General features: G+C 36.9%; 1 protein-coding gene across 1 annotated transcript; it reads right to left on the reverse strand.

Moving 5' to 3' along the window:
• Positions 1–738: 738 nt before the first annotated feature.
• Positions 739–23,458, reverse strand: ZDHHC13 (zDHHC palmitoyltransferase 13). Its single transcript, XM_074955208.1, has 17 exons — positions 23,329–23,458; positions 21,540–21,676; positions 20,943–21,065; positions 19,498–19,575; positions 17,951–18,095; positions 16,373–16,437; positions 14,492–14,654; positions 13,425–13,550; positions 12,194–12,327; positions 11,232–11,334; positions 8,144–8,266; positions 7,033–7,095; positions 6,556–6,649; positions 5,577–5,660; positions 3,569–3,726; positions 2,002–2,099; positions 739–1,226 (listed from the first exon to the last, which is right to left on the reverse strand). Exons 1-17 carry the CDS (start codon positions 23,365–23,367, stop codon positions 1,088–1,090), a joined length of 1,872 nt encoding a protein of 623 aa, XP_074811309.1. The 5' UTR covers positions 23,368–23,458; the 3' UTR covers positions 739–1,087.
• Between the last annotated feature and the right edge of the window lie 3,767 nt (positions 23,459–27,225).

The raw sequence follows: 27,225 nt of genomic DNA on the forward strand, positions 1-27,225 counted from the left end.
TTCCTATATTGAAACTGTGAGAATTCTCTGGTTTTATTTCATTCTATTTTACTGCTAAACTGCTAGTAATAGATCATATTTTGAATCTCCTCAGCTTATTGCTCTCGATCTGGGCTTTTTTTCTCTATTTCCATAAATGTCACTTTTGTTCTTCTCTACTGCAACATAGACCTCCCCAGTAGGATACAGTGGGCTCATGCTGTGTGAAGTACATTTGACGTCTCTGAAAAGTGACACATCACAATATATATTCTCCAAATACAGTATTAATTCCTTTAAATTTATCAAGGACACAAGTATATCACTTGGGACTATGGCAGCCCTATGCTTGCAGCCTGAAATAATGTGAAACAATCTTATGCCTGTACCATTAGGTTTTGGTCATGTACCTACTAGAGATTGAGCTATCCTTTTCCGAGTGTCACTGGTGTAAATGAGTGCAAGATTTAGTCTTATGATCAATTCTTGTTAGATGTTTAAAGTAGCAAGATCAGCCTTTGCTGCTGTTACGTTTAATGATTTTTAAATATAAGTTTCATACTTTCCCTGAATATTTAAAATAAATAAATATAAGCATGAAAGCTAATTTATTTAATGTGAAGGCAAACAGTAAGTCTAAACAGTGATTCTGTACAGATTTACATAGTATAAAGACAAATAAGTTATCAAAAATACAAACTAGTATTAAAAACCTTTTGAAATAGCCAATTCAAAAATGTTAAAAATATTTTATTTCCCTTAACAAATGTCTTCTTTGTAGACATATGAATCTGAAAAATTAATCAAGAGGTATTAAATAAAAATTCTTGAGTGCTGTATAAAAATCTCTCATAAAAATATATTTTGAGTGACATCTCATAGTTATATGAAATTTCAAATTGTTTCAGTTGAAAGTACATACCACTGCAGCAATTCTTTCACTTCTGTTTTGCTGTAATTTATGATCATTTAACTTTACTCTTTAAACAATAGTAAGAATATAAAAAATTAAGGCAAGAGAGTTTCAGAATAACTTGCAAACAATATAAAGAATATCCAGTTTTATTTAGCTTTCAGCTCAGCTCTAAGAATTTGATATTGCTTTTCTTCATACAGAGTGAACGTTTTTACCTTTTGCTGGATGAAATGTTAGAGTATATTGTTTAGTCCAGTCGACTACGTTGGGCTTGAACATACCAAAGCAACTGCACTGAAAAAAGTCTGCAAGGTTTTGGAAGCATCCGTGACTGGAAGTCAGAGAAATATCTATTAATAAACTTAACAAAAGAAGAGGGCCGACACAGAAAATATGGTACACTAAAGAGCATTTTAAGCACAAAGCTGACAAGGAGAGCTTTTGCAGAAGAAATAGAAAAACAAACATTTTCCCCCTAAATAGCCTTATCTATTATATTTTCATAGACCCTTTCTAGCCCATATTACACTTAAATGTAAAAAAAGGAGAATTCAGTAAGTACTAATTAGAAATATTAGGGTTGATCTGAAATCACAGCCACTAGCACAAAAATAGTGAGAAAGTAAAGATTTTTACTTCAACAGAAACCCTTGAGGGCCAGATTCTCTGTTATGCCAAGTTTTACAGTAGATGGTTATGTCACCCTGATTCTCCGTTTGGCCATGGGGCAGGTTAGAGCCCCCATGGGATTTCTTTAACCTATAAACAGTGGGCAACAATCCCCAAAGAGTGTCTGTCAGCTGAGGAGAATCAGATAACTTTGGCTATATCTCCTCCCTGCACCCAAGGCTGTACAGAAGGGTTCCACAGTAGCTGACTATTCTGGCTCTTCGCCCATTGAAATCACTCCTTATCTCCCTTGCTGGAGAGTCCCCTGGTGTGGTTCAGATTCCATCCCCTTTGCATAACTCAGAAGAAGAGGCATATTCAGCATACACCTAGTAAACTACCTTTTCTTTGGCACATACAAAATAGTTAAACATATTATAATTAAAGATGATTAATCCCATTTCCTTAAAAATAATTCTCTTACCAAAAATACTTACTTGTATGGAGTTTTCCTTAGAGAAACAGCATGCTTAGAACACTTGCTTTGTATTTTGAGGTGTAGTCTCTCATGTGAGGTCAAGCCCAGAAATGCAATCTTTAAGGTGGGTGTGGTGGAGGGAAGGAGACAGTTGAAATGTGGATATGTTAAAGCAGTTAAAATAATGGAGACACCAAATAATTTAATTATTTTTTCTGCATATTTAACACAATAAAGAAACTAGAGTTCAAGTTATTTATAAACATGCAACTAAGGCTGTGATAGAAACCAACAAGTTGGGCATATCAGTGCCAAAACTGAGAACTCATCCTTAATTGGGTCATTGTGCCTAGATATTTGCAGAGGTGAAAATGCATGAAATTACCACTCAGAATACAGAGATGGGAAAAGACCTATTACACCATTGAAGCCATCTCCTTGCAAGAACAATGTGCAGTAATCCTTTGGCACAAGAGAGCAAGAAGAGGACTGAGTCTGAGCCTTAGTTTTCAAATTTCCTCAACTGCATTTGTTGTCTGACATCTTTCCATTTAAGTATTTTTGCCTATAATTTCCCATTGCCTTTTCTGTTGTGTAACATTAAATGTTAGGTCACAGAGATATTTAAGAATTATTGTCCGGCTGTTGGGCAAGCTCAACAAATATCAATCTAGAAGTTATTAAGTCATATAGGTTGACAAGCTACCGTGTGCACAGCAGAGAAGTTGATTGTAAATACTGCTGGATGTTTCCAAATATTTTTCCAGTGTCAAAAAATTTTAATATCCTTTAATATAGTCTAATCTATTTTTAAACACACACAGATCAGTGGTTTCTGAAGAAACCTAGAAAGCTCATTAAAAAAATAATCTTAGCTCAATAAATTTCTTTAACATATGCAAATGTGTATACAGCAGACCCTAGTTTTCTGAACACTGATAAAAAAAATCATTTTTTTGGATAAGTACCAGCCTGGAACAATTCTGTATAGGAAGCCAAGTTATGAATCTTTGAAAAGCAAGGTTTTTTTTTAAAAAATTGCTTGATACTCCTAATCAGGGTAGAGCCAGGGTCATATATTTTTATCCTAATTGGACTTTAAATGGATTAATGAAGCACTGCTGAGCTAAAACACACATTTCTCACTTTCAGCACTAAATTACACTACTAGGCAAAATGATCAACCATACAATATTTTTAGAAATTGACACCAGTTCTATATGTCACTTAGATTCTTTTCCTCCAAAAACTACTTTATTTCTTAACAATTTCCCTAAATATTTTTGATTCGCATAAAAAAAAAAGAGAAAATACTATAAACAGCAGACTTCTGTTACAAGGTTTTGATTTTGAGAATCTCTTCAGACTGAAAATCTGAAATGATTTCTGCACAAATAGCCATGGAACCAAAGGCTCAGCCATGGGGGTTTAAGGTGTGGGTCAGCCTTGCACATCACTGAAGCTTGGTATTGATGGGCCTAGGAAAGTTGGTGCAACTTAAGGCCTTTGATAAGACAAATCTGCCAAGGAAATTTTCAAAATTCAAAAGTCCTCAAGAAAAGCATATAAATGAAGCAAAAAAGTACCTGATAAAGCTGAATAATTAGCATCAACGAAGCCCAGGAAGTATGAAAACACACTAGTGTAAAAATGTACAAAACCCATGGAGAACAAGACACTATCTGTGTAAAGTAAGTCCACGCTCCATCTTGCTGGTAAGTTGTTGCACAATGTTCTGACCAATCTGAGAATGAGTAAAGTGAGCCTTTACTAAAAAAGGTAATAAACTACCTAAGAACAGATTAAGACATCCTAGCATGGAACCTGACATTACTAACTCTAGAAAAAAGACTTCTAGTATGTTATCACTTACAAAAACAATACAGATGCAGTTACATATTTAACAAATTACAGTTAGTATCAGAAATCACAGCAAGTTAATTTATTACACACTATGCAATATCCTACAGTAGTATGGTCCACTTATTCAGGATACCTCCCAGTGAGCCAATTTAAACTGAAGAATTGAAGCTCCTGTCCTAGAAACATCATCATAACGACATGTGAAGATCAGTCTGTCAAGATGGGATAAACAGACCTTTATTGTATTGTTATTAATGTGCATTTTTATTTCATGGAATGGGTACCCTGTGCATTGGATGGCCCTAAGAGAGTTTTTATAAAATTAAATGATGATACTGCAAGGCAATGACTACTACTTCATTGGGTTAGTATTACTTGAAATTGTGGGTTTAAATAATAATTAAAAGCATCTATAGTTTATGACAGTCACCTTTTTGTTTGCATTTATAAATCCAAGGGAATAAAAAATGAAGTTAATGGAGAACATATTCAATCAATGCCAAGGGCCTAAGCAGTGCTTCACCCAAAGTTACAGAGATATGAAGTGGATTTCTTTAAGTCTTTGAGACATCTACAGCCTGGGTTACGTGCTTTTACATATAAAAATCTAACAAAACTAGGCAAGTTTGTTTTTTAGGCTCCAAATCAGCAAAACAATTACGTACTTAACTTTAAGCACATGCTTAAATCCCACTGAAATCTTAGATTTAAGTTAGTTTTAGGATTTAGACAGCTAAGAGCCATCCCTGGTTTTGGATCAAATGCAATTTTTACTTTAGGAGAACCCTACATTCTTGCACACTCAAGGCTCTCACTGAGGTGCAGGATAAGAGTTCAAGATCAGGCCTCATTTCTTACACTGTCATATACCCACTTTACTTCCCTATATGTTAGTACTCCTCTCGTTTTCATACAACGTTACGCAGAACACAAAGGCCAACTCCTTGTTTGGATTTTTATCCTTTGTTTGGATGTTAATATCGCAGTTCACACTCAGGAGGTCACACCATAAGGGCTTTTAGTGCATTAAAAAATTTCTGAATCCACCAATCATAGAACTTGTGAGCTCCAAGGACATGAAACATGTTTCATAATTTACCAGCTTTATTTTTTTAACCAAAGATGTCAATACTGTAAATTGAATCCACAAATCACATCTCTCAGGAAAGTGGCTGTGTATGAAATGGATGCAGGATGCTTCCTGGGAGCAACAGCTGCAGGAAAATAATTTGCCCTTTCTTTGAAACTATCACTATATTTTTAAAGATACTCTTGGCACCAGTCTTTAATACAGACTTTTCTCAATAACCATAAGATCAGTAAGTGTCTGTGATAATATATTCAGGACCACATTTTCTATTGCAGGCAGAAGAGTACAAGACCACTAGAGTACGCACACTTTTATTCCTTACGCCTCTTGAATTTTGTTTCTAGTATAACCTCCACTTCTCTTCTGATGTCACATTTCCTAAAAATGCAGATCTCTATAGCAATACCTTTAAAAAAGATATAATTTTTAACTGTTATTAATACAAGACAAAAATGAAACCAAAAGCTTGTTTGTGACTTCAGATATGCTGATATTTTTGTTAAAAGAGTTACAATGATAGTTCCTGCCAATCAAGATCAGGATTGAGACACAAAATGACAATATATGAAATGCTAGAAAATGAAGAAAGTATGCAATAGCTCCTTGAAAATGAAATGAAAATGAAACGTATGAATACGTACAGAGAAGAGTTCCATATACCATCCAGACTCCCACCATAGTTAGGAAGAGCAGAAACAAGATGAAATAATAATGGTTGCCAACACCTGTTTTGGGGAGGACGAAGAAAATACTTTTTATTGTGTATCTTAATACCATTAGTATTTTCCCAAAATTAACAGAAGTAGAAAGATATCCAACATCATTCAAAGAAAGTTCTGACTATTCCTTCCACCATGCTCAGTAAATGTTACCGCAGCTTGACCTAATTCCTTCCCAACTTTCTCACACTAGTAATCCCAGTTACATCAATGGAACTAATGAAAAAGGTGACAAGTATTTAGTCTGTATTTGCAGCTAGCCTTAACTAGCAACCCCAGCTCTGCTCTAGCTCAAGATAATCACCTCATTATAAAACAGTAAATCTGTACTACTGCTATTGAATTTAGCTATCTGAGCTCTGTGTTCTTCTGCATTATGAACTCACATGTAAAAGAAAAAATGGACTATTTTGGGTATCATATCACACAAACTATAATCTCTCTTTCAATCTTGATTATAAATGTGTTCAAAGCTTTACATCAGAATTACTTCAGTCTAACAAATAACTTTGTATACCTCAGACAGTGCAGTGGAAATTCTAAATATTTACCTTTCCAATTTACAAGTAAAGTTTGATTTACCTAAACATATGCTTTAAAAAGACAATCCTGCAGCTTTAAAGGTCCATAACAATCCAAGCTTGTCTATTTTTTTCTCCATTTCCTCCCTAATGATAGTGCTCAGAGCCCCAGGGAACCATTTTAGCTCCCTCACCTTAATGGCTTCACTTCAGAGACCACACAACAAAGGAGAAGGGCTGGATACAGATCTCACTGGCTGTCAGTGTCAATACTCATTCATCTATCAATCACAGAAGTTAACTAGATTGTGATATTAGGTGCTGTCTTTCAGGAGATTAGCACAAGGTGTTTCCAAGTATGCTAAAATAAACAAACTCACCTATACATTGTCCAGTCCACAAACAATGTTGGTCATATTTAGCAGTACATGAGTTGCAAGCAATGCAATGCATGGATCTCAAAGGCTTTTTTACCTAGTTGAAAGTGGAAGGGAAAAATGCAGTAATTCATTACATGTATAAATCATGTAAACCACTTATTTTTGCTCTGCATTTAAAAAATAATTAAAAAATGCAGTTCCCATTACAGACTGAACTTTTCAACATAATTTAAATGACGCAATTATGCATTTTTCCTTTTATAGGTCAACTAAACCTATCTATAGTAGTTTAAAGGATTATTTGAAATTAAGGTTAAAGGCACAGAGCCTGCAGTCCTCACTCATGTGACAAGTAATACTGAAGTCAGACCCAAAGGATAAGAACAAAATTATAGTCCTCTTATTCAGAGAGCTTTGCACATAACACCCTGTGCATCAAAAAAGGAGTAATAAACATGAAATAAAAACCTCACTTACAAGACATGATGTGCAAAATGTTCTGAAATCCAAGTGGCCAGCTTCTGCAAGAGTAACAATATTCTGAAAGACACAAGTTATTTTACAATTCTATTTATCTAATTTTTCCAGGGGTATCAGGAAGATCAGGGGCTTCTTAAATACAAACACGATGACGAGTCCTCCTCAAGTGTCAAGTATTATTATTAAAAGTATGCAATCAAAATATTTACACTGAGATGAAGCTAAACTATTTCCTGGAGTAGACAAAGAAAGGTACACAGATTCAAGGAAATGCAAGATGAAAGAGACCTATCTGATTTAGTCCTCTAGTACCCCATCCATGCAGGACGTTGTTTTTTATTTTCTTTTTTTGTGAAGTAGCGTCCAGAATAGTTAAAACAATTCATATAATATATATTAGAACCATTCTCAATTTTTAAAAAGTACCTCTCAAGCAGTTAGTAGTACTTCTGACAGATAATGAGGGCAGAGGCTGCCACATGTGGTGTTCCCCCCACAATCCCAAGTGCCCATGAAGCGGACCACAGTAAGCTACCTGTTAATTGCATGGCAACTTCTTACCCATTTGCATTTAGTACACAGGGGCAACAGTTGCCCCATTACTTTTCCCAGGTTTCCATAATGTTCAACAAGAAGATCATGAAAATGCTCTTAACAAAACTTATATCACCCCTAGCGCTGAGCATCAATATCACTTAGAAACATGCATAATGCACTATAAATATATGGAAACCACATGAGATAGTCACAGTTTGTGGGCCGAGTTCTCTATTAATTTATACTACAGACAACACCAATGGCATTTTATGGGGTGAAACCAGTGTAGAATTCAGCTGCATCTCAAACTTCAACAGATAATTACATGTATGTGAGATGACGCAGAGAGGAAGTTATTTTTTTAAGAAAGCAGTGATAAGAGAAATAATTTATAATATATAAAAATAGATAAGTATTAGCTGCCACTTATGGTACTAAGTGTTAAAATAAATCTCTGAAGACTAAAGGAAATATTACTGTTCACTGTTTAAATATAAAATCACAGAAAAAAAACAAATGAACACAGATTATACTGTGGTATATTTTAAGTTGTTTTATGGAGATAAAATACCTTTCTTCTTTCTTCTTCGGAAATCTTAATGTATCCAGGATCAGTTCTCCATGTTTTGTAGAAATAGTAGAGAAGACCCACCACACTGAGGATGAAGGGGATCTGGAAAATTGTGTCTGCTAAATGTAGCATTCAGGTTAAGGAATATTGTTTTACATAAATTTATCAACAACATTTTGTTCTTACAAACTATTATACTTTAAAATTAACTTGCATTGCATCGTTGTAATTTTATAAGTATTTCACTAATAACGAAAAAGGATGGACTTCACTTTTTGTATTACATCACTCTTTGTACTCCATAGGCTCTCACACAGCAAGGGCTTTACTGTTTTTTTCACTGTAGTTCTAGAGATTTACTATCACTAGTTAGAACTTACAAGCCAAATTCAGGACCAAAGATCTCTCTTTTCCTCCTCTACAGAGTTCAGATTCCTGCCTTTGACTATACCCTGGAACGTGAAGGTGAATCACATCCCTTCTCCACCAGTAAGGAATACTGCATATAAGGAATGACAGTTAGAATGAACATGTGCTAAGATGACATCCACTAGTGGAGGATGTCACAGGCCAACTGACAATAATTCTACCACCAATCACCCTGAAAAGGAAAGACAATTTATAGATGGAAAAAGAAAATTCTATCAGCATTCTGTTACAACTCAAGATCCTGGACTAGAACTACTCCTGATCTGATCTCGTATTTGATCTTTTTCTATTTCTACCCCATGACTGACCAATTTAATAATATTTACAAGTAAATATATACTGTACAAAATATACAGATAGGTACCCAGGTTTTAGGTATAGTATTGTGAGAGAGAGCGAGAGAGAGAGAAAGATTTGCTGCACTACTGTTACACTAACAGGTGTAAAGCTTTTATATAAAGGAAGATATATGTGTATTATATACAGAATTTTTACACCCCTCTAGTATAAGCTTTTATACAGAGGTTCGGGGGAGGGGCAGAGAAGGGCACCTAAACAAATCACACCAAGTTAAGACTGATATCTTCTAGGTACTGCACTGTGCACTTTTAACTCATAGTTGTTCTCTCTTGCATATTACAAATACAATGAGGTAACTCAATGGCTAAAACCAAAAATGTTACTCTAACAAATATTGATATTGTGTGTTTTAAGATGTAATCTCTTCCATAGGTCATATCATGTTTAGTCATGATGCAACTGCAGGACATTCTCGTGTGAGCCCATATGGTACTGTACTTCCTGGTGGATATTGTTAATACTCTGCAACCATTTCTGTTTTGTAGATTTGGGGGAGCAAATCCAGAACATAATGGCTGGGAGTTCAGTAAAGTGTATGGGAAAGGTTCAGCAAACATGTATAAGTATGTCCAAAGAGTTTGGCTCTATCAATCAAAATATTTATACCACACTCATGGATCTGTGGGCACTCCCAGAAAGGAATTATGTGCATACATAGGAGGATGGGGGAAACAAAAGGAATGGGATGTACTTGCTCACCACTTCTCCAGTACTGGTCAGGGCTTTCTGTGTTAATTTTGTTCACTATTTCTAATGTACGACCAATTAAAAGTTTTAATTTTTAAGTCCAGAAACACAGGATTGAACTGACATAAATCATTTAAATTTAAGTTTTTAAGTACAGTCAGAAACTCAAATTCCATATTTACACAACAAATAACAAATACTCTGCAACCATTTCTGTTTTGTAGATTTGGGGGAGCAAATCCAGAACATAATGGCTGGGAGTAACAACAAATAACTTACTTACAAGTGAGACAAATATATACATGCATTCTCAGCTGGAATATACCCACCACAGAAATTAATCCTGATAATCATATTAAGGAGATCTCATTAGAAATAGCACAAAAGAAAATGCCACTTACGGGATGAAGTAATTAAAAATGTAATGCTACTTAATGTAGGAATATATTACTGCTGGTTTAATACAGAAGTTATTTTCAGTTACAAATATCTCCTTAAAGGCCTTCTGTTTTAATGGAAATGTTTTACAAAACTAAAAGATAAAGCCCTCTGTGTAACAACAAAGCAGAATACAGGATAGTGAGTGCAACAACACTTGTACATCGCTTTACACATACTATCAATCCATAGCCTGTTATAAGAACTGAAGTATGTTAAAGAAAAGCCATGTACCACACACAGAGAATGCAGCTCAATCCCTGAATGTATATGAAGGCAGGAGACTTTGGAAGTTCTATTTAAAAAAACCCCTAAAGCAGCAGCAAAGAGAGTTCTGAATCACTGTCCTTTCAGAATGTGGAGATGTAATTTACTTTTTATTTATGGGGCCCTAATCCAGAAGGCACTTAAGCATGTGTCTGAACACTGTGCTTGATCAGAGCCCTGGTGAGCAAGGTAAGTGGCCACATGAGGAACTAACCTGTAGGGAAAATTGGGTTTAAAAATGGCACACACTAATTTGTATTTGACAAAACATTTTTAAAAATCTACTTTTGTGTCTTCACATTTAAACCTGCTTTTTATCTGATGGCACTGCTTAAGTTTAATCACAGGAAAGCAGAATTCCATCTCCTGGTACCCCTGTAATGTCCAAAAGATAAGAAGGCAAATCTTATAAACAAATATATGTTCTTTGTTATTAGCAATCACACAGAACAAGTTATTGTATCCTCTCTAACAACCTCAAAAATAAGTGAATAAGTGAAACTGAAACTTACTAAAGGTAAATATTATTCAAAAGACATTTTAACATGCAGGCAAAATGTAATTTTGAAGTAATGAACAAATGCTTTTCATACATTTTTACTCAACTAATAACTCTATTTAAAGGAATATTTGAATATAATGGATAAAGCTTGAAAATCCCAATCTCAATACTATCAACTATCACCCCAAAATTAAATATTATACTTAGAAATTATTCTCTAATCATGTAAACCTCAATTTCTGTCCACTGATAGCCTTCAGAAGTAGTTCAAAATTACATTATCCCTTCCTAATGGAAGCAAAACACCAACCCTATGTACACTTACACGTTAGTAGCAAAAGCATACGTATTTGCAGGATTGGGGACAAAATGTATGTGGCATTTCACTCCTTGAGTATAAAGGATATCGGGCAGGAACCAGACAAACCAGGTCATAGACACCCAAAAAATGGAACTTAGCATGAAAATTGCTGGTAAATATTTTAGGTTCTTGAGTCCCACAAATTGCCTGAAAGACATTATTAAAAACATCTATTTCTAAGCCATATCAATTCACAGTCAAATATTTAAAAAATTATTATAAAGGCTTTACTCATGTTCATTTTAAGTCTTCATTTAAACTGAATTATAAACTACTGCTCAAAAAGCTTGTGGCCTTCTATGGCATGCCACCTACAGTGCAGCTCTGTAAAGGAAATGTCCTGAAGAACACTGTGTTCCAATCTAATACAATGGCAAGAGAATTGGCTTCTTTATTGATAAATACCCTAACATTCGAAGTGTACCGTCTATGCTAATTCCTACACAAGGGTAGTACCAGTATCATTTCAACAGACACTGGTTGCAAGGTGTTGCAGTGGATCACAGGTTGGGGGGAGGAAGATTTCTCGAACACAATCCAGGATCTTATCCCCAAGGGGAAAAAAGGTGAAGCTAACGTACATTTTTGTAATTACTGTTAGGGTGTAAGATCAGCGTGTAGCAAGATCAGAACCTCAATATTTATGTTTAATTTCTTTTTTTGTGTGTCATTCATTTAAAATGGAACAGTACGTCCGAACAATTCTTATCTACCACTTAGGCTTACTGTTACTGGGAGATTAAACAGTTTTTGCATTTGTAACTTTGTTACCTTCTGTAATTGTTTTGATAAACATTTAACCATAGGATTTTTTAAAACCAATACCAAAAAAAAAAAAAAAAAAAAAAAAACACACCACACTTAGTAGGAAATAATTATTTTTAACCAGTTAATTTACTTACAGCTAAAATGAACTTATAAGACCCTCTGAAGGGAATACTGTATGAGAGACATACAAAAATAATTCTTATATAAATACATGCACAGAAAAGCTAAGTGCACAAACCTTGTAAGCAGACTTATCCCGAAAAATATGAAGAGAAGCAGACTTCCTTTCAAAAGCCAAGAATCGGAATTTAAGTCCATTATGTATCCTATAGCCCACATCAGTGTCAAGGAAGACAGCAACAGCAGGAAAAACTATCAAAATGATTACTGTTACAACACTATATCTAAAATATTACACAAAGTACAAAACAGCACATGACACAGCAAACGCGATATCCAAAAATTAACGGGAGTTCAAAGGCAAAGAAAATTCCCTGAGGACAAACAAAACAAGCGGGAAAGCAATCTCACTACATTTTGCATTCAAGTTTTTCTCTACAACTTTAACCCATCTCTTCCTCAATCTTTTGGAACAGAGTTAGAACACAGACTATTTTTAACTTCTTAAACCAAATGCTTCAACTTCTATAGAATATTACTAAGTTTCAGAAGTTTCTCTTAAAAAAATTGTGCCATAGGAACTGTAAGTGTACTATTTCTCTAATAAATAGCAAACTACAAATTAAATTGCAACCATTCTTCAATTATAAAAACCTCCAGCTCTTTATTAACCACATTAGTTGAGAAAAGGTCTAACATCACACCCAATGAAAGGTATTAGAATTTCAACAAATATTAATTTCCTATTGCACATCTCAAAAAATTCTAATGCTACATTTAAAACCAGGTGTTTTTTTCCTATAGAAATTAAACCATTGCTGAACCTGAAAAAAAACTGACAGATGGTTTTGCATCATCTTAAAAGTGTACTGAAGCAATTCCATTAGTTTTACCTCAATTAGCTTACTAGAATATGAGCCTAAGATTCTACCAAGTCTACCATGGATCTTGATATGCATGTCTAATTTACTATGACTAAACAAAACCCCAAAATAGATACAGAAGAGTGCTGAACCATTATACAATATTCATACAAGAATAAGGACATAGGCCTAAATTTTCAAAAGCTGATAGGGATTTGGGGTGTTTCAATTTCTAGATGCCCAAATTTAGACGACTTAAAATCCTGACTCCTTCTAGATGGCTTAAATTGGGCTCCTAGAAATTGAGGGCCTCCTCCCTCAAAAGTCACTTGAAAATTTAGGCCTAAATGACGAACATAAACCCAGTACTCTTCTCAATGGCTTAAATGGAGGCAAAATTAGATCACATAAATCATATACATTAATATATATGTAAAAATGTCCACTGCTGCAGTCCATGATTTGTTCCAATATGAAAGAAAATACCTCATATTTCGCTAACATCCTGAGTAACCTGGAGTTTTTTCTGATTCTCATTTTTTCTTCTTGAGTTAGGATATGAATAATCAAGCGATTTTGAATTCGGTGAGCAAGGTCAAGCGGTGTGTCTCCCTTTAAAAATAGAAATTAAAGTTTATTTTTCTAAATGTGTTGTACATTTAAATAACTACCGAGAAGTAACAGAAAAATGGAATTATTTGGTGGATGTTTATTTTTCAAACTAATTTAGGTTACCAGTGGCAGGTTAACTGCAGAGCCACAATAAAATTAAGTCAACCAAGTAGACAGTAGTTCTGGTTGCAAATGTTTTCAATGCTAACAAATCTGAATTATCAATTGTACTGTCTCTGAGGAGATGCAATAATCTGAAGTTCTAGCAAAGTCAAAGTCAAAGAAATTTTGCATTCCCAACCACAAGGGCAAGACCAAAAAAAGCATAAATAAGGATGGTATTATAGGATTCTCACATGAAAATGAAAGAAGATATCATATGCTTCCCAGTGTGGGTAGGCAGACATGCACTAGTTCTGCTCAAGATAGCATGTGAAAAAGAGCAGTGTGGCCATCTTAAAAGGGTTTGTGTTTTCAGAAGGAAGATGTCCAGCCCTTTTGAAAATCAGGTCCCTTTAAGAGTCTCAGAGTGGACACTCAAAAAATCACTAGTCACTTTTTAAAATCTCTGCCTTAGTACCTATTCTTCACAATTTCCCTCTGAGGTAGGTATTATTATCCACATTCTATAGATCAGGAAAATGAGGCAGAAATATAAAGTGGCCTGCCTAGGATAAAAGGACATGGGTGTTTGTTGAAGTAACGTAGCCATGAATGTGTGTATTCAACCTCTGCACCACACAGAAACAAATCCCCATCTACATTTTAGAAAAACTGAATAAGAATGCCAACTGTTATGGTTGTATTCCGATGTCCATTATAATGGGACATCAAGGTCCCAATTACCCGAAACAGGATTAGACAGAGCCCTCAGATTGCTTTCTGAACTAATTTCACATTGTTGTACTACACAGAATGAAATGGAATTTAAAAAATTGTACCTTGACATTTTTGATGTCCAAACTAGATCTAGCATCCAGAAGTAGCTCTACAGCATTAACATTTCCTGCTGTAACTGCCCAATGCAATGCAGTATTCTTCTGAATTTTGTCTACAGCACTGAGAGAGGGATTAAACTTTAAAAGAAATCCGGTGGGTTCTGGTCTAGATGAAAATAAACAGGATATACAGACCAGTTAGCAAACAGAAGACAACTTAGATTAGATTAAACACATTTTTAAAACACTTTATAAACTAAATTAATCTTCACATCGTCATGGGTCTATCCTCATTTTAGGGTGGGAACAAAGACGGATACAGTTGTTAGTGACTTGCCCAGATTATGCAGCTAGTCAGTAACAGAATCAGGATTAGAATTGATGACTTCCCAGTAGTTATTTCTCTAAAATACGCCGCCCCGTACTTCTCTCGTATGCAAATGTCAAAGCTTCATGTCCAGATTTCACAACCAGAGGATAGCCTCTGTATCAGGGGAGGCTAGAAATTGTAAACCACCCTTGAGATGTCAGGCTGAGTATTCCTCCACCATGAGTTGTTGTCTGCAATGCTGTCCCACAAGCACATGAAACCAAGTTAAGCCAGTGTACAGGTATGGCAACTCTGGACAAGCCAGAGTAGCCTTGTTGAGCCTGGTCCTGAATCTGCGGTCAAGTGGACAAGGAAGCAGATGCAGCAATGGACTCTCAAATTTATTTAGTGTGTAAGTAAATTTCCCACCAATGCTTCCACTCTGCGAGGACATAGTTTTCTGCTCCCTGGTGGCATCATCTGTGTATGGAAAAAGGCCAGTCATTCTCTTGTCCAGAAGCAGGTGAGATGCTGTAGTAAAGAGGTGTTGAGTGTGACACCATGGATGATCTTTCCAGTCCACAGGAGTGGGATTTCTGCCCTGAATATGAGCAGGCCTTTGAGTTGGCACTGTGCATTGTTTGCTATCTGAGAACAGGGCAATCAATCAGCTGGAGACGTATTAAGTTGGTTTCATGTGTCACAGCTCTCCAGGCAGAGCAAACAGGAACGGCGTCTCGTCGAAGGTCTGGTGGAGCTATGTGCACTAGCACATACAGTCTGGAGGTCAGTGTACAGTTCAAACAGCTAATAGCAGGAGTATCAACAAGCTGACTGTGGTGGCTGCATGTTAGACAGGTATTCAGCTGGAGCAAACACCAGGGACAATAAAGATGTAGAAAGGACTGAAGGATCTGCTCCCCAGGAGGTTTCCGATAGTTTTCGTATCAAGGAGGTAGGGGAAGAGATCTTCATTTTTAGGTGTTGCAGGTGAGGCTGATATATCAAACCACTGTCAAGTTTTACTCCCAAGTATGTGACAAATGGATGGAATGCCTCACTGTTTGAATGCTAGTAAGTATGAGCTATATGTGTAGCTTTCCAGAGTATCAAATTGATTTTGTACTAGCCTTGGGCTCTGCCTTTTTCCTACTGTGATCCTACTTTCACCTATTTTTCTGGATTCTGGGAGATGGTTTATAGGTGCTGACATTTGAAGACCACCAGTACTAATGCAGTCGCATTAGTGTAGAAAAGACTTAAAAAACTTTTTCTAACATAGACAAGGCTCCACTGACTGTAGGAGTCTTCATAAATAAGAAATGAATACAGATTCATAGAGGTGCTCACAAGTTGTATTTATGGACACACTACTTCCATGATACCTCAAAGCCCCCCCAATTTTTTTTTTTTTTTAAAAAGGCTCTACCAATCAGCTGAAAGAATTTGTTCTGGGATGAAATTTTTGGCATTTGTAGCCTCTGATTAAAAGAGATGTATTTCATTATTCTAAAAAGCCTATGAGTTATCTGGGTGCAAGAGGATTGGTAACTTTTTAGTTATCCATTACTTACCCAATTACTTTCTGTGCTGACAGCATAAGAGGTGTTTGTCCGCTGAAATCTGTTGTGTCTACACTCTGAGTATGAAAAGATATTGAGATTATTAGATATAGAATTATTCGTAGATTTCAGAAAATAAAAGATACTCTGCCAGATGCTCAGCTGGTGCAAACTGACATAATTCTACTAAAGTTAGTGAAAGCTAGGCCAATTTACACCAGCTGAGAACCTGGAACTCACTTTAGAAGGAATTCCTTTCCTCTTCCTTTCTCTCAATTCTTGTATGTAGTTTCTTTTAGTACAGGTAGGTAGATTCCAACAAGAATAATTAAAGAGAAAATTCTTTACTAGTTTTCTGCCTATGGCTATCTAATTCTATAAGTTAAAATAGCTTTACCACATAAGTATATTTTGGAAGAGATTATTTTTTCCCTTGTATCAGGAGAGGTTGGGGGAGGGGGGAAGGCGGTGAACTAGTAATCAGTATACAGTATACAAAAGGAAGTCAGCTATAGCAAATAAGGAAATAACCAATTTTCTACCTCTTGTTCACTGATCTCTTTCCCTGTGCTATTTTCTCCCTTCTCACACACAGGTAGGCCTACCAGAATTACACATTCACAATTTGAAAGCAAGAATTAAGGTTCATGTACAAAAATGAAGTATAATGTAGATTGAATCAAAGGGATTTTTTTTAATTGCTAGAAGATTCCCATAGCAATTGAGGTAGCAGAAGAGTCTTCTTAAGCATGTTTGTGGCATATACCATCTATACCTAGACTCCACAGGTTACAATTATTTTACTACAATGGGCTCTAGAATAGAGAGAAAATGTTTATCAAACTGTATAATCTTATTGCAAAATATTATCTAAGCAAAAGGTCCAATATTGCAAGCACTTACACACATGCCTAATTTTACTCACAAGATTAAACATATTAACTTCAGTGTGACTACTCACACGAGCTAAGTTACACACATTTAAGGGCTTGCAGGATTGGGACCAAAGTTTTCTAGGCAGTCCTGCGTGACACAGCTGGTCTGATCACAATGTTATCCAGCAAAAAAATTCTCTGACACACATTACACTGTCGCATTTCTACCTTTAAATTTAGCTTGCCACAGGTGTATAATGGCGAAGAGCTGAAGATGACGAAAAATATTGAAAAATACAGAGTCAGGTTGATCATATGTTTTGTAAGCTTCAAATAACAGACTGTTACACAGAGTTCCAGTTATTAACTGAATAATGAAATACTATCTTCTAGGATGTGTTTCAAGGATATATGGTCAGTTATTGCACTTAAAAGCCAGTTATTCATATTGCACTATAGGTTTGCGTAATACTGGACAGGATTGCTTATTTATTTTTACTTCTAAAAAGACAGGAAGAGGTAAAAAAGCAGGAAAGGCATTACTATGTATCTCTTTGAACTTGTGGCATAGTGAATATTTGCTTAAAATCTGCTTGTCAATAAGGTTCTTTTTTCATTTAAAAAACAAAAACTAATATCGATAAAATGTATTAGCAAAAGAGACAACTAGGTAGGAAACAACATTTGGGATATCTGCTGCATAACTAAAACATACCTGGCCTTTTGATATGAGATAAGCTATTATGGGCATATGCTGGAAGACCACTGCTAAGTGAATGCTGCTGTATCCTTCACCATCAATAAGAGTGGGATCTGCTCCACAATTTAACAACAGTATTACCATAGATAAATGCCCTTGCCTGAAAAGAAATACAAAATCTTTTTCAGAACTCTTTAACATGTAGACACAACAAGAAGTTATGAAAGACCTCTATTCAAATTCATACTAAAAGAATCTTTGAGACTGACAAGACTGACTATCCAATAACGTGGAAAACCCCAGGGAAAGCTTTAAAGAAACTTGTTAAGTTTAATTGAGACAATGTTCTAAAAGTATTTTTAACCAATGATTAAAATTAACCTTTGGAACAGTGCTGAATATTTACTTTGCTGTCTGTGTGGAAAATGCTAGCATTTCAATTAATATTGTTAATAAAAGTGAATTAAAACAACCCTTTTATATGAATACAACGTATAAGTCACTCCAAGAAGTCTATATCTTTTGCTTACACAATCATTAATACTTTATTCTCATTCATTTGTACTTAACGCATCTATGGAACATTTCAATTTGGTTATTTAAACCAGAATCGTATCTCTGGATATGGGAAATCTAACTTTTGACCACAAGTTTGAGCTACTACAAATTGTACTAAGGGCTAGTCTAACACTTGAAAGTTATTTCAGATTAAGGTAGGATATGAATTTAAAGTGAAACAACTATTCAGGAATAGCTCCCAGTTTCGACATATTTATTTCAAAATGGATTAAGCTAAACCAGCAAAAGATACTCATTCTGGAATAAGAGTATCCACACAGAGAGCTATTTCAGTTAATTTTCCTGTGTAGACAAGCACTCCATTTCCTTTCCTGACCAGCTTACTGAAGTCCTGTCTTGATGGGCAAAAAGGGTACGTTCTTATATTATGTTAAGCCCAACTGATTTAGCTAACAATAACTCACACATTTTTAGAAGTCTAGTATAGACACAGCACAGTGCCTTTAATACGTGCTAAATTGGTCAAGTTCAAGCCTGGGCTACTCCCTTAAATCCAGCTAACACATTTGAAACAGTGTTAGTTAGCCATGTTGCATTCTGGGTGGTCTTGGCTATAACATGGCCAGCTAACTTGCTTTCAGAAGCATTGGCCTGTGTCTTAACAGGCATTCCTTAAGAGGAATTTTCAGTCATATTATTAAGATAATAGGATTTAAAAAATCCTTTTTGCCTGTTAGGACCTCAGACACAAGTTCTGAATATTAAGTATTGCTCCATCCATAGCATAGCAAAACATGGATGTACATGATTAAAATACATAACTAAATAGTAACTTATTTTTCAAGCTCCACAATGGTATGAACCTGGGTATCTGACAACAGGTTTGAGTGCTAATATACACATACAAGCTACAAACTCCTTGTTCCTAAATAAAAGAAATGCAGAACTAACCAGGATGAAGATACTAACTAATAAACAAACAGCAGACGTATTGTATAATTTAATATCGACAGAAGTATAACTGGCATCTATAGGTACCATACCTAATGGCCCAGTGAAGTGGAGTTGAATTTAAATCTCCACCTAGTTGATCCACTACTGCACCTTTGGAAATATAAAACCTGTGTAACAGCAATAAAATAAAATGGTTGAGTAAATAAGAGATACATGAAAAACTAATACCTAGAGAACAGACTTCCCTATTAATGATTATTGTTGTAACAATGATACTTTCACTGGACAGGCAAACACACAGATACTTTTACTGTAACAACTGCTGTTTAGAAAAAGATGCTGCATTTAAAGAAATACAGTAATTAGCAATGCACTTATGACATCAAGCACTACACTACTGAAATTTGTATGCTATGCAATTTATTAGCTCCACACTAACTAGACCTCCTTCCTCCGATTAAAATCTGCCCTGCGCGTTCTTGATAGTGAAATCAAGCAAATGCTTAAGTATTTGCTGGATTGGATCCTTAGGTTTCAGTCCTTCAAGCTGCTTCATGTGAGTAGACTCCCACATTTGTGCTAAGCCCCACTGAAGTCAATGGCTGTTCGTCTGCATGGATTTCATCTTTTAGGGCTTGTCTACATGGTGTGTTAGTGCACACCCAAGATGTGTACATTCTAACGTACACATGTCATGCATTAACTGGCTCAGCATGTCATGCATTAACTGGCTCAGGTTGACACTGCTGGTATGCACTAAAAGTTCCCTAGAGTGCACTGATGTAGTCCTGATTCAAACAGTACTATGTTAACTGCAGAAGGGAATTTTTAGTGCACATCAACAGGGTTCACATTGGTCAGTTAGTGCACAATATGCTGGTGTGCACTAGAATTTACACCCTCGCTGGTGCGTCCTAATGCACCACGTAGCCAAGCCCTTAGAGATAGCAAAAGGACAGAAATATATGTACTTAAAATTGCATATCATGGGTTAAATCCTGCAAGGCACTGAGCACCCTCCATTTCTATGGACTTCAGCAGCATTGGACCCCAAGATGTGAAATCTGTGTTGAAAGTTGAGCGTTAATTCTCTATTTTACTATTTAGAAAGAATTGGTTTCAATTGGCCTCTCTTTCTCTGCTATTCCAGGGAAGCACCCAGAAGTTCCAGAAAGTAAGAACTCCCATCTGAAATAGCTATTGACAGAAAAATTTGGAGATGTTCTTTTCAAATGAAGATTTTAAAATTTTATTTTGCACCTGAAACCTGGGTGTTCAGAAACATACTGGATTTCATGTATTTCACAAATTCACATTAAAAGAAAGTGAATAGTAATACTATACCATTTCAGTGGCATAACCTATGCAGACTGGATATAGGTAGGTGTATTTTATATTATTAAAACAGTATATGCTATTGGTTTCACTTGTTATGAAATATAACAGAAGAGAACATGAAAGACAAGAAAAATATACTGCCTAAGTTATTTATTTACAGCTATATGGTCATTTAGACACAGACACTACAGCTTACTTTACAAGATCCAGTCTGTTGTTTATTGCTGCCCAATGAAGAAGTGTCACATTTTCTTTGTCTGGTTGTCTGACATCATATCCTGCTTCCACCAATTCCTTGCACCGCTCCAATATGCCATATCTCAGGTAAGAAAAATATTCAGTTTTAGTTGTGATTCTTTAGTATTTTCTAATTTAGAGGTTTTCACATATTCAAAAAATAAATAATAATAAATAAATAATAAATAATAATAAAAATCTCCCATTAAGGGCCTGATCCAGCAGTTCCTACTCAGGCAAAATTTCCAGTTGTGTTCAGTAGAATTCTTTCCTGAGCAAGGATAGGTGCTGGACTGAACCTTAAATTAGTTGACACACACAACCTTACACCAACTGAAACTGATCTGGTTTAGCTACAGCTATTTTTATATTGCTTATGATTAAAAAACATTGTAGAGCATGGTTTTACAGTTCGTTTTCTGATATTATTTAACGGGGTTGGGGGGAATCATATATTCTGATCTGTTAAGAAATAAATATTACAAATGGCTTTAAATTTAAACGACCTTCACAAATTCCCTTATTTAATATAGCACAGAATACACAACTGACTTACTGTGTAGCTTTGACAATATCACAGCTACTGTAGTCCTCCACAAGTGGAAATGCTGCTTGTATTTTTGATTGATCTTTATGAATGCTATGCCAATTCTGTGCTTGAGGTTGATGGGGGCCATGGCTATGATGTTTACACTGTGGGTTAACAATGAAAATATTTATCAATAAATATTATTTCAATTCGACACTCTTTGGGGAAGGGTCTGTCTCTTATCTAAGTAGAAAGCACCCAACACACCAGGGGATGAGGGGAACACTACGTCAATATAAACACATAAATAAATTTAAAGACATCACTAATGTTCATCAATTAAGACATTAATTCTGCATTTCTTGGGTGTCCAAAGCTCTCAATGGAGCCAATAACATTTTGGGGTGAGTAGCACCACACAAAGAATACAGTTTCAGGTACTCTGGGCTCAAATCTGCAGGGCACTCAGCACCTTTCAAGATTATGTCTAAGCAAAAAAAGGGATTTGTTTACAATAAAGCTACTCTATAACAATGGTTTCAAAGTTTATACAAACAGGATATAACTTTGTGTTGTCATGCACAAGAACCAACCAACAAACATACAAAAACACAGTTATAAAATTTTATAATATATTGTACTCATTTCCTAATGAAAGTGACAAGTGTATTTATTTATTCACTTCCTTTCCTAAAACCTTTTGTGAAAATCAGTTGCTGTTTTTTCTTCCAAAGAAGATTGCTTTTCCATAATTGGAGAATATTCCTGCACAAAACAGGCTAAGATTTTGAAACTTAGGTGCCTCCACTTAGGCAGTTAAATACATATTTAGGCACCTAAATAACAGTGACCTGATTTCCACAGCTGCTGAGCACCTGTAGGACCCTGAAAATTGGATCACTTTAATTTTGGTGTGTAAACATTTAGTTGTTTGAAAATATGGTTAAATCTGCTTCAAGAAGGAAAAAGTTATTATTCACAGCATGATCTGTTTGTCAGTCCTCAGTGAGTAAGGGGTTGCTAACCCACAATACTTTTCACTACAACTCTCCATCTTTGGGATTGGCTAGGATGATATTTTTCATTAGCTGTACAATATTTTGTTTCCAGGTGCATCCCTACTCTCATCCATCTTCACACTGCTCCAAGATTACACACACATTCCAAACTTCTGTGAACTTCCCTGCAAGGACTGAGGCCATTTGTTGGTTCCCTCAGCCTTTTACCTGAACTACTGAGTGAAATGGGGGGGGGGGGGGAAGTGGGGGAGAGGCTGGGACGGAAAACAAAAAAAAAACTTCCAGAAAGGCAAGGGGCGGGGAGCAACACGGAACACACCATTGCTACGTCCTGTCCAACTGACCACCAGCACATCCACAATAGTGCTAGGGCAGGTGTGCCGTGAATGTATTCAGGAGTGGGGTACGAAGCAGTACCGGTGCATGTGCTGTCCCACGTGGGACAGGCAGACAGGTGCCTGTCTCTAGTGAACCCTCATTCCGGCTGGGAAAGGGACAGCAGATCGGCCTGCCCCCTCACCCACGGCTGACATGAGCCCCCCAGCGCTGTCCGTTCCGAGGGGAACCAAAGCCTCGGGGGGGAACCAAGCCAGCACCTCCCCCGCCCCCGGTGGGGTGTGAATGGGGAGGGGAAGGGCCTCCCCTCCCCAGCGGCATCGCGCTGACCCCAGGCCGCTCCAAGGCCTCTCCTCCATCCCCGGCCACCCCTTCGCGCCACAGCGGCTCCTCTCCGCAGCCGAGCCAGTGTAGAGACCCCGCCTCCTCCTCCTCCTCCTCCTCCTCCCTGCGCCCCTCACCTCAGGGCCGGCCCCGCCGCCGCCCCTGCCCCCCTCCATGCCGGCTGCTCAGGACACGGGCCAGGACTCTCCGTGCCCCCGGCCGCCTCCAGCTTCCTGCTCCCACTTCCTGGTTACCGGCCGGTCCCGCGGCGCAGCCAATCACGGGAGGAGTTTCCCTGGGGTGGGCGGGGCTGGGAGATGCCCCTGTGTGGGCGGGGCCTGAAGCGGGGTCACTCGCCCCGGGCACAGGCGGTGCCGTCGGTCGTAGGGCCTGGGTTGACCCGCTATGTTCGTGGAAGCCAGATGTCAGACCCCCCACATGCGTGGCACCCACAAGTCAAAACCCACAGCAAGCTCAGGGCTCACCCAGACATAACCCCAGCCCCACACCTGGCATCCTCATGTCGCCCCTCACCCTTGGGGTGCCCACATGTCACGTTCCCAGGACAACCATGTATATTCTCCGACATCATCCCTGTCATGTGGTTCTCCGATGTCACCCACGTAGCAGAATGTCTATTGTGCCAAATATGACTTGCTTCACAATGTCAGCACACCCCATTAAAGTATCATGTCTCGTCTACAACATCACCCCATCACATAAATATTTCCCACGCATAGTATTGGTACACCATCATGAAGACGCAGAGCACAGTGAAAAGTTTTATCCAGGCTTCACATTGTATTGGAATGTTGAACAGTTCCATCGAAAGGTTGTTATGGCCCTAATCCATATAAAAAAATTTAACAAACTGTCACAAAGTTATGTTACTTTGAAACATCATCATGCCACAACACGCCACAGTGTTCTCAAGTTGCATGGCAATGGCATCATGCTGCAGAGGAAGACACCATGATGAAGCCACATCAACATATTGTGTGAGGTCAGTATTCCTTTACACTATGACAATACAATGGAATTACATATGTTATCATGCATATGAGGGCTGTTGCATGATGAAGATGCATCAAAATATGATCATGTCACATCTGTACATCACAACACAGCAGCTCAAAGTTGAAAGGTGGTGTCATTTGATGACCCCAGAATTATTCTGGGATTATGTTTGCAGCTCATAGGATTGCCTGTGTAAAATCAGGACAATCCCTCAAAAGGGAGGCTCAGTGAATGTGCATTATGTTTTAAATTAATTGCATTTACTGAATTTTATCATTATTATTAACATATTGTACTTTGATATAATCTTTTATCCAAAGATCTGAAATTGCATTATAAATAATTAATTGTGCTTCACAGTTCTCCTATTTATTATTCTCATTTTTCAAATGAGGAAACAGGCACAGGGAATTCAATCGCTTTCCCAGAATCACATAGTGAGTTAGTGACAGCGCTAGGATCAGAACGCAGGAGTCCTGGCTTTCCTTCTACTGAAGAAAACATCAGACCAACTAGCATCAGAAATATAAGTGACAGGGTTCAACAAAACACATAGTATATTGGCAAATGTAGGGTCAAAACGACAACGCAAGCTATTGATAATATTTTAACAGAGAAATGAAAAAAGATGTCAAAGTCTAAGTTGAACACTTATCAGAATATCACCACTATGAAATGTTTTAGATGTATGTGTGTCTGGCTGTACAACAGTTTATGCTATGCAGTGTGACATTTCTGTCTGTGAATGGCTAACAGAGTCTCTTTTTCTTGAAGTATGTTTTTGTGATTTTGAAAAACTACATTTGTATTATGGATAGCTAATATTTTACTGGTCAGTGTCATGACAATCAGCCTTTTGGTCATAAGTTATTCATAAGACACAAATGTAAAAGCCACTACTGTGGGTCCACACTCACCAGTCACTGCTGCTAGAATGTTCTTCTATATGCTAATTATGTTAGTAAGGGGAATTAATCTGATTTATTTGAGAAATTCTTAGAGGTGAAAAGCCAGATAAAATTTTTGAATCTGACTTTCAGATGAAGCTAAATGGCATATTGTAATGCATCTAGCAAACAACATTGCAAACCACAGAAAAATTAGTAAAAGTGAGAATAAATCCATTCCTGGGTTGGGATATTATTGTAATGTTTAGAACCAAGGAATGTGTTTAGAAGCAGGGTAGGAAATTTCCCACTTTAAATATACCCCTGCCTCAGATCCCACTTAATTTGAGTGCGCTCTAGGTCACCAATTTTAATCTGCCCCCAGTTGTGATTGGAAGTTCATTTTTCTTTTCTTAGGCAGTAGTCTTATCTACCTAATGTAATATCTGCTGTATATATTAATATTACACAGGGCCCTACCCTGCTCTCATTGAAGTCAGTGTCAGGGAGCAAATTCAGACTGACTTCTCTGCTACATTTATTGGTCTCAGAGAACATTAAATGGCAGGGGGTGGCTGACTGTGAACAAGTTCAGTTAATAATAATCCTAGGTACCAAAGTAGTACCACACCTTGGTTAAAACATTTAATCAGCATTAAAAAATCTGGTCCTTCCACCTTTCTCTTTGCAGATGATAGGGCCAAAGGAAGTGACGGTGTGTGGAAGCAATGATGTTTTCAAAAGCTGACAAGGCCTTTAATGTTCTCCTGCTGCACTCCATGGTTACTACCAAGCAGTAGTTTGTTTACTGCTGGACACTAATAGAAATTATTTCCTTCACAAGTCATTTGGAATTAGTCTAGAACAAAGTGTTTTTGAACCTGGTTCAAACAACATTGATGGCAGATCACTGTACATGACTCAAGGTAAGGTACTTATTATATCCCTAGGATGCTGCTACTTGTTTTGCCACTGTTCTATGGAGAGAAGTCAGTGTAGCTAGCATTAGCCTACAAGAGGTAAATAACTGTTTGGCCAGTGATCAAGATGCTACAGAATGAAAGCAAATACAAACTCTAGTTGACAAGTTAATACACATAGCGTATCTTTTCTTTTGCATAACTTCTATATAATATATTTGTGAGATATGAGGAGCAACTCTGCTCAATAAAAGGTTCAGAAGTTTGGTTTGGATGAACACCTCTGGAGTATCTGACTCTTGGGTACAAAAATCATATTGGAAGCTCTTGAGAACAGGCTTTTCTGTGATAATTTCTGCTTCTGGTCATGTCAGAAATACCACAAAAACAACCTTTTTTTTCACAGTATTCTGGTATTTCAGTGTCAGAGGACACCCACAAATGTAGGTGTACAGAAATTAAGGTGAAAGAGAAAATAAATTAGATTTTTATAATCTCAAAATAAGGTTTGATTTGGGTTCCAGTGGATGTTGGGGTGAAAGTTAAATGGAAGTGGGGGGGTTCTCTGTGTTATTTTATCTAAATCTATGCACAAATCCTCGATCTCATGATGACCTTGCAAAACAGATAGAATCAGCAATGGATTATTATAGCAATGTTGGCTATTTTTACATTTAAAATCAACAAAATGTTTACATCCTACTTACCAATCTGTATCTCATAGTTTTTAGCATCTATGAGAAACCTCAAAGATATTATCAGGACAAAAATGGCTTTTCCCAATTTCTACAGGCTAGCTTTTCATTTAAGGCCAAATTCTGATCCTGTTTAGGTCAATGCAGAGTTCTCTGAGGAAGAAATTAGCAAATTTTGTCTTCAGGCAGCTACTGCATTTGGACATTTCCTCTTAAACCTAAGTTTTACATTGGTGATTTTTAGCCAGCACAGCGCATACTGATTTCCCTAGGATTGTTTGATCAACAAGCATTACCTAACAGTGTCAGTGAGCCAAGTAACCTCAGAATGGACTTTAATAAAACCCTTAGGACAATAGCCAAGGCTGAATTGTGCAGCATTGTAATCTTTTTATTGCACATTTAGAACTGAATACAAGAAAGTAAAACATTTCTTGTCCCTGAATTTATCTATGTTATTTTTGTTTTCCTTCACATTGAAGATGACTGATTTGGCAAGACTTTTCATGGCCTTA

The sequence above is a fragment of the Natator depressus genome, chromosome 6 (assembly GCF_965152275.1).
Source record: "Natator depressus isolate rNatDep1 chromosome 6, rNatDep2.hap1, whole genome shotgun sequence".
NCBI classification, from domain to species: Eukaryota; Metazoa; Chordata; order Testudines; family Cheloniidae; genus Natator; species Natator depressus.

What these genes read in the sequence shown, in the direction of transcription:
- ZDHHC13 (XM_074955208.1), bottom strand. Translation starts at nt 23,367, where the DNA reads ATGGAGGGGGGCAGGGGCGGCGGCGGGGCCGGCCCTGAG. An exon ending in TTGTCTGGTTCCTGCCCGAT is followed by an intron (nt 8,267 to 11,231) that starts ATCCTTTATACT and finishes TGAATGCTACAT; the next exon opens with TTAGCAGACACAATTTTCCA. An exon ending in TAATTATTCAGCTTTATCAG is followed by an intron (nt 2,100 to 3,568) that starts GTACTTTTTTGC and finishes CCCACCTTAAAG; the next exon opens with ATTGCATTTCTGGGCTTGAC.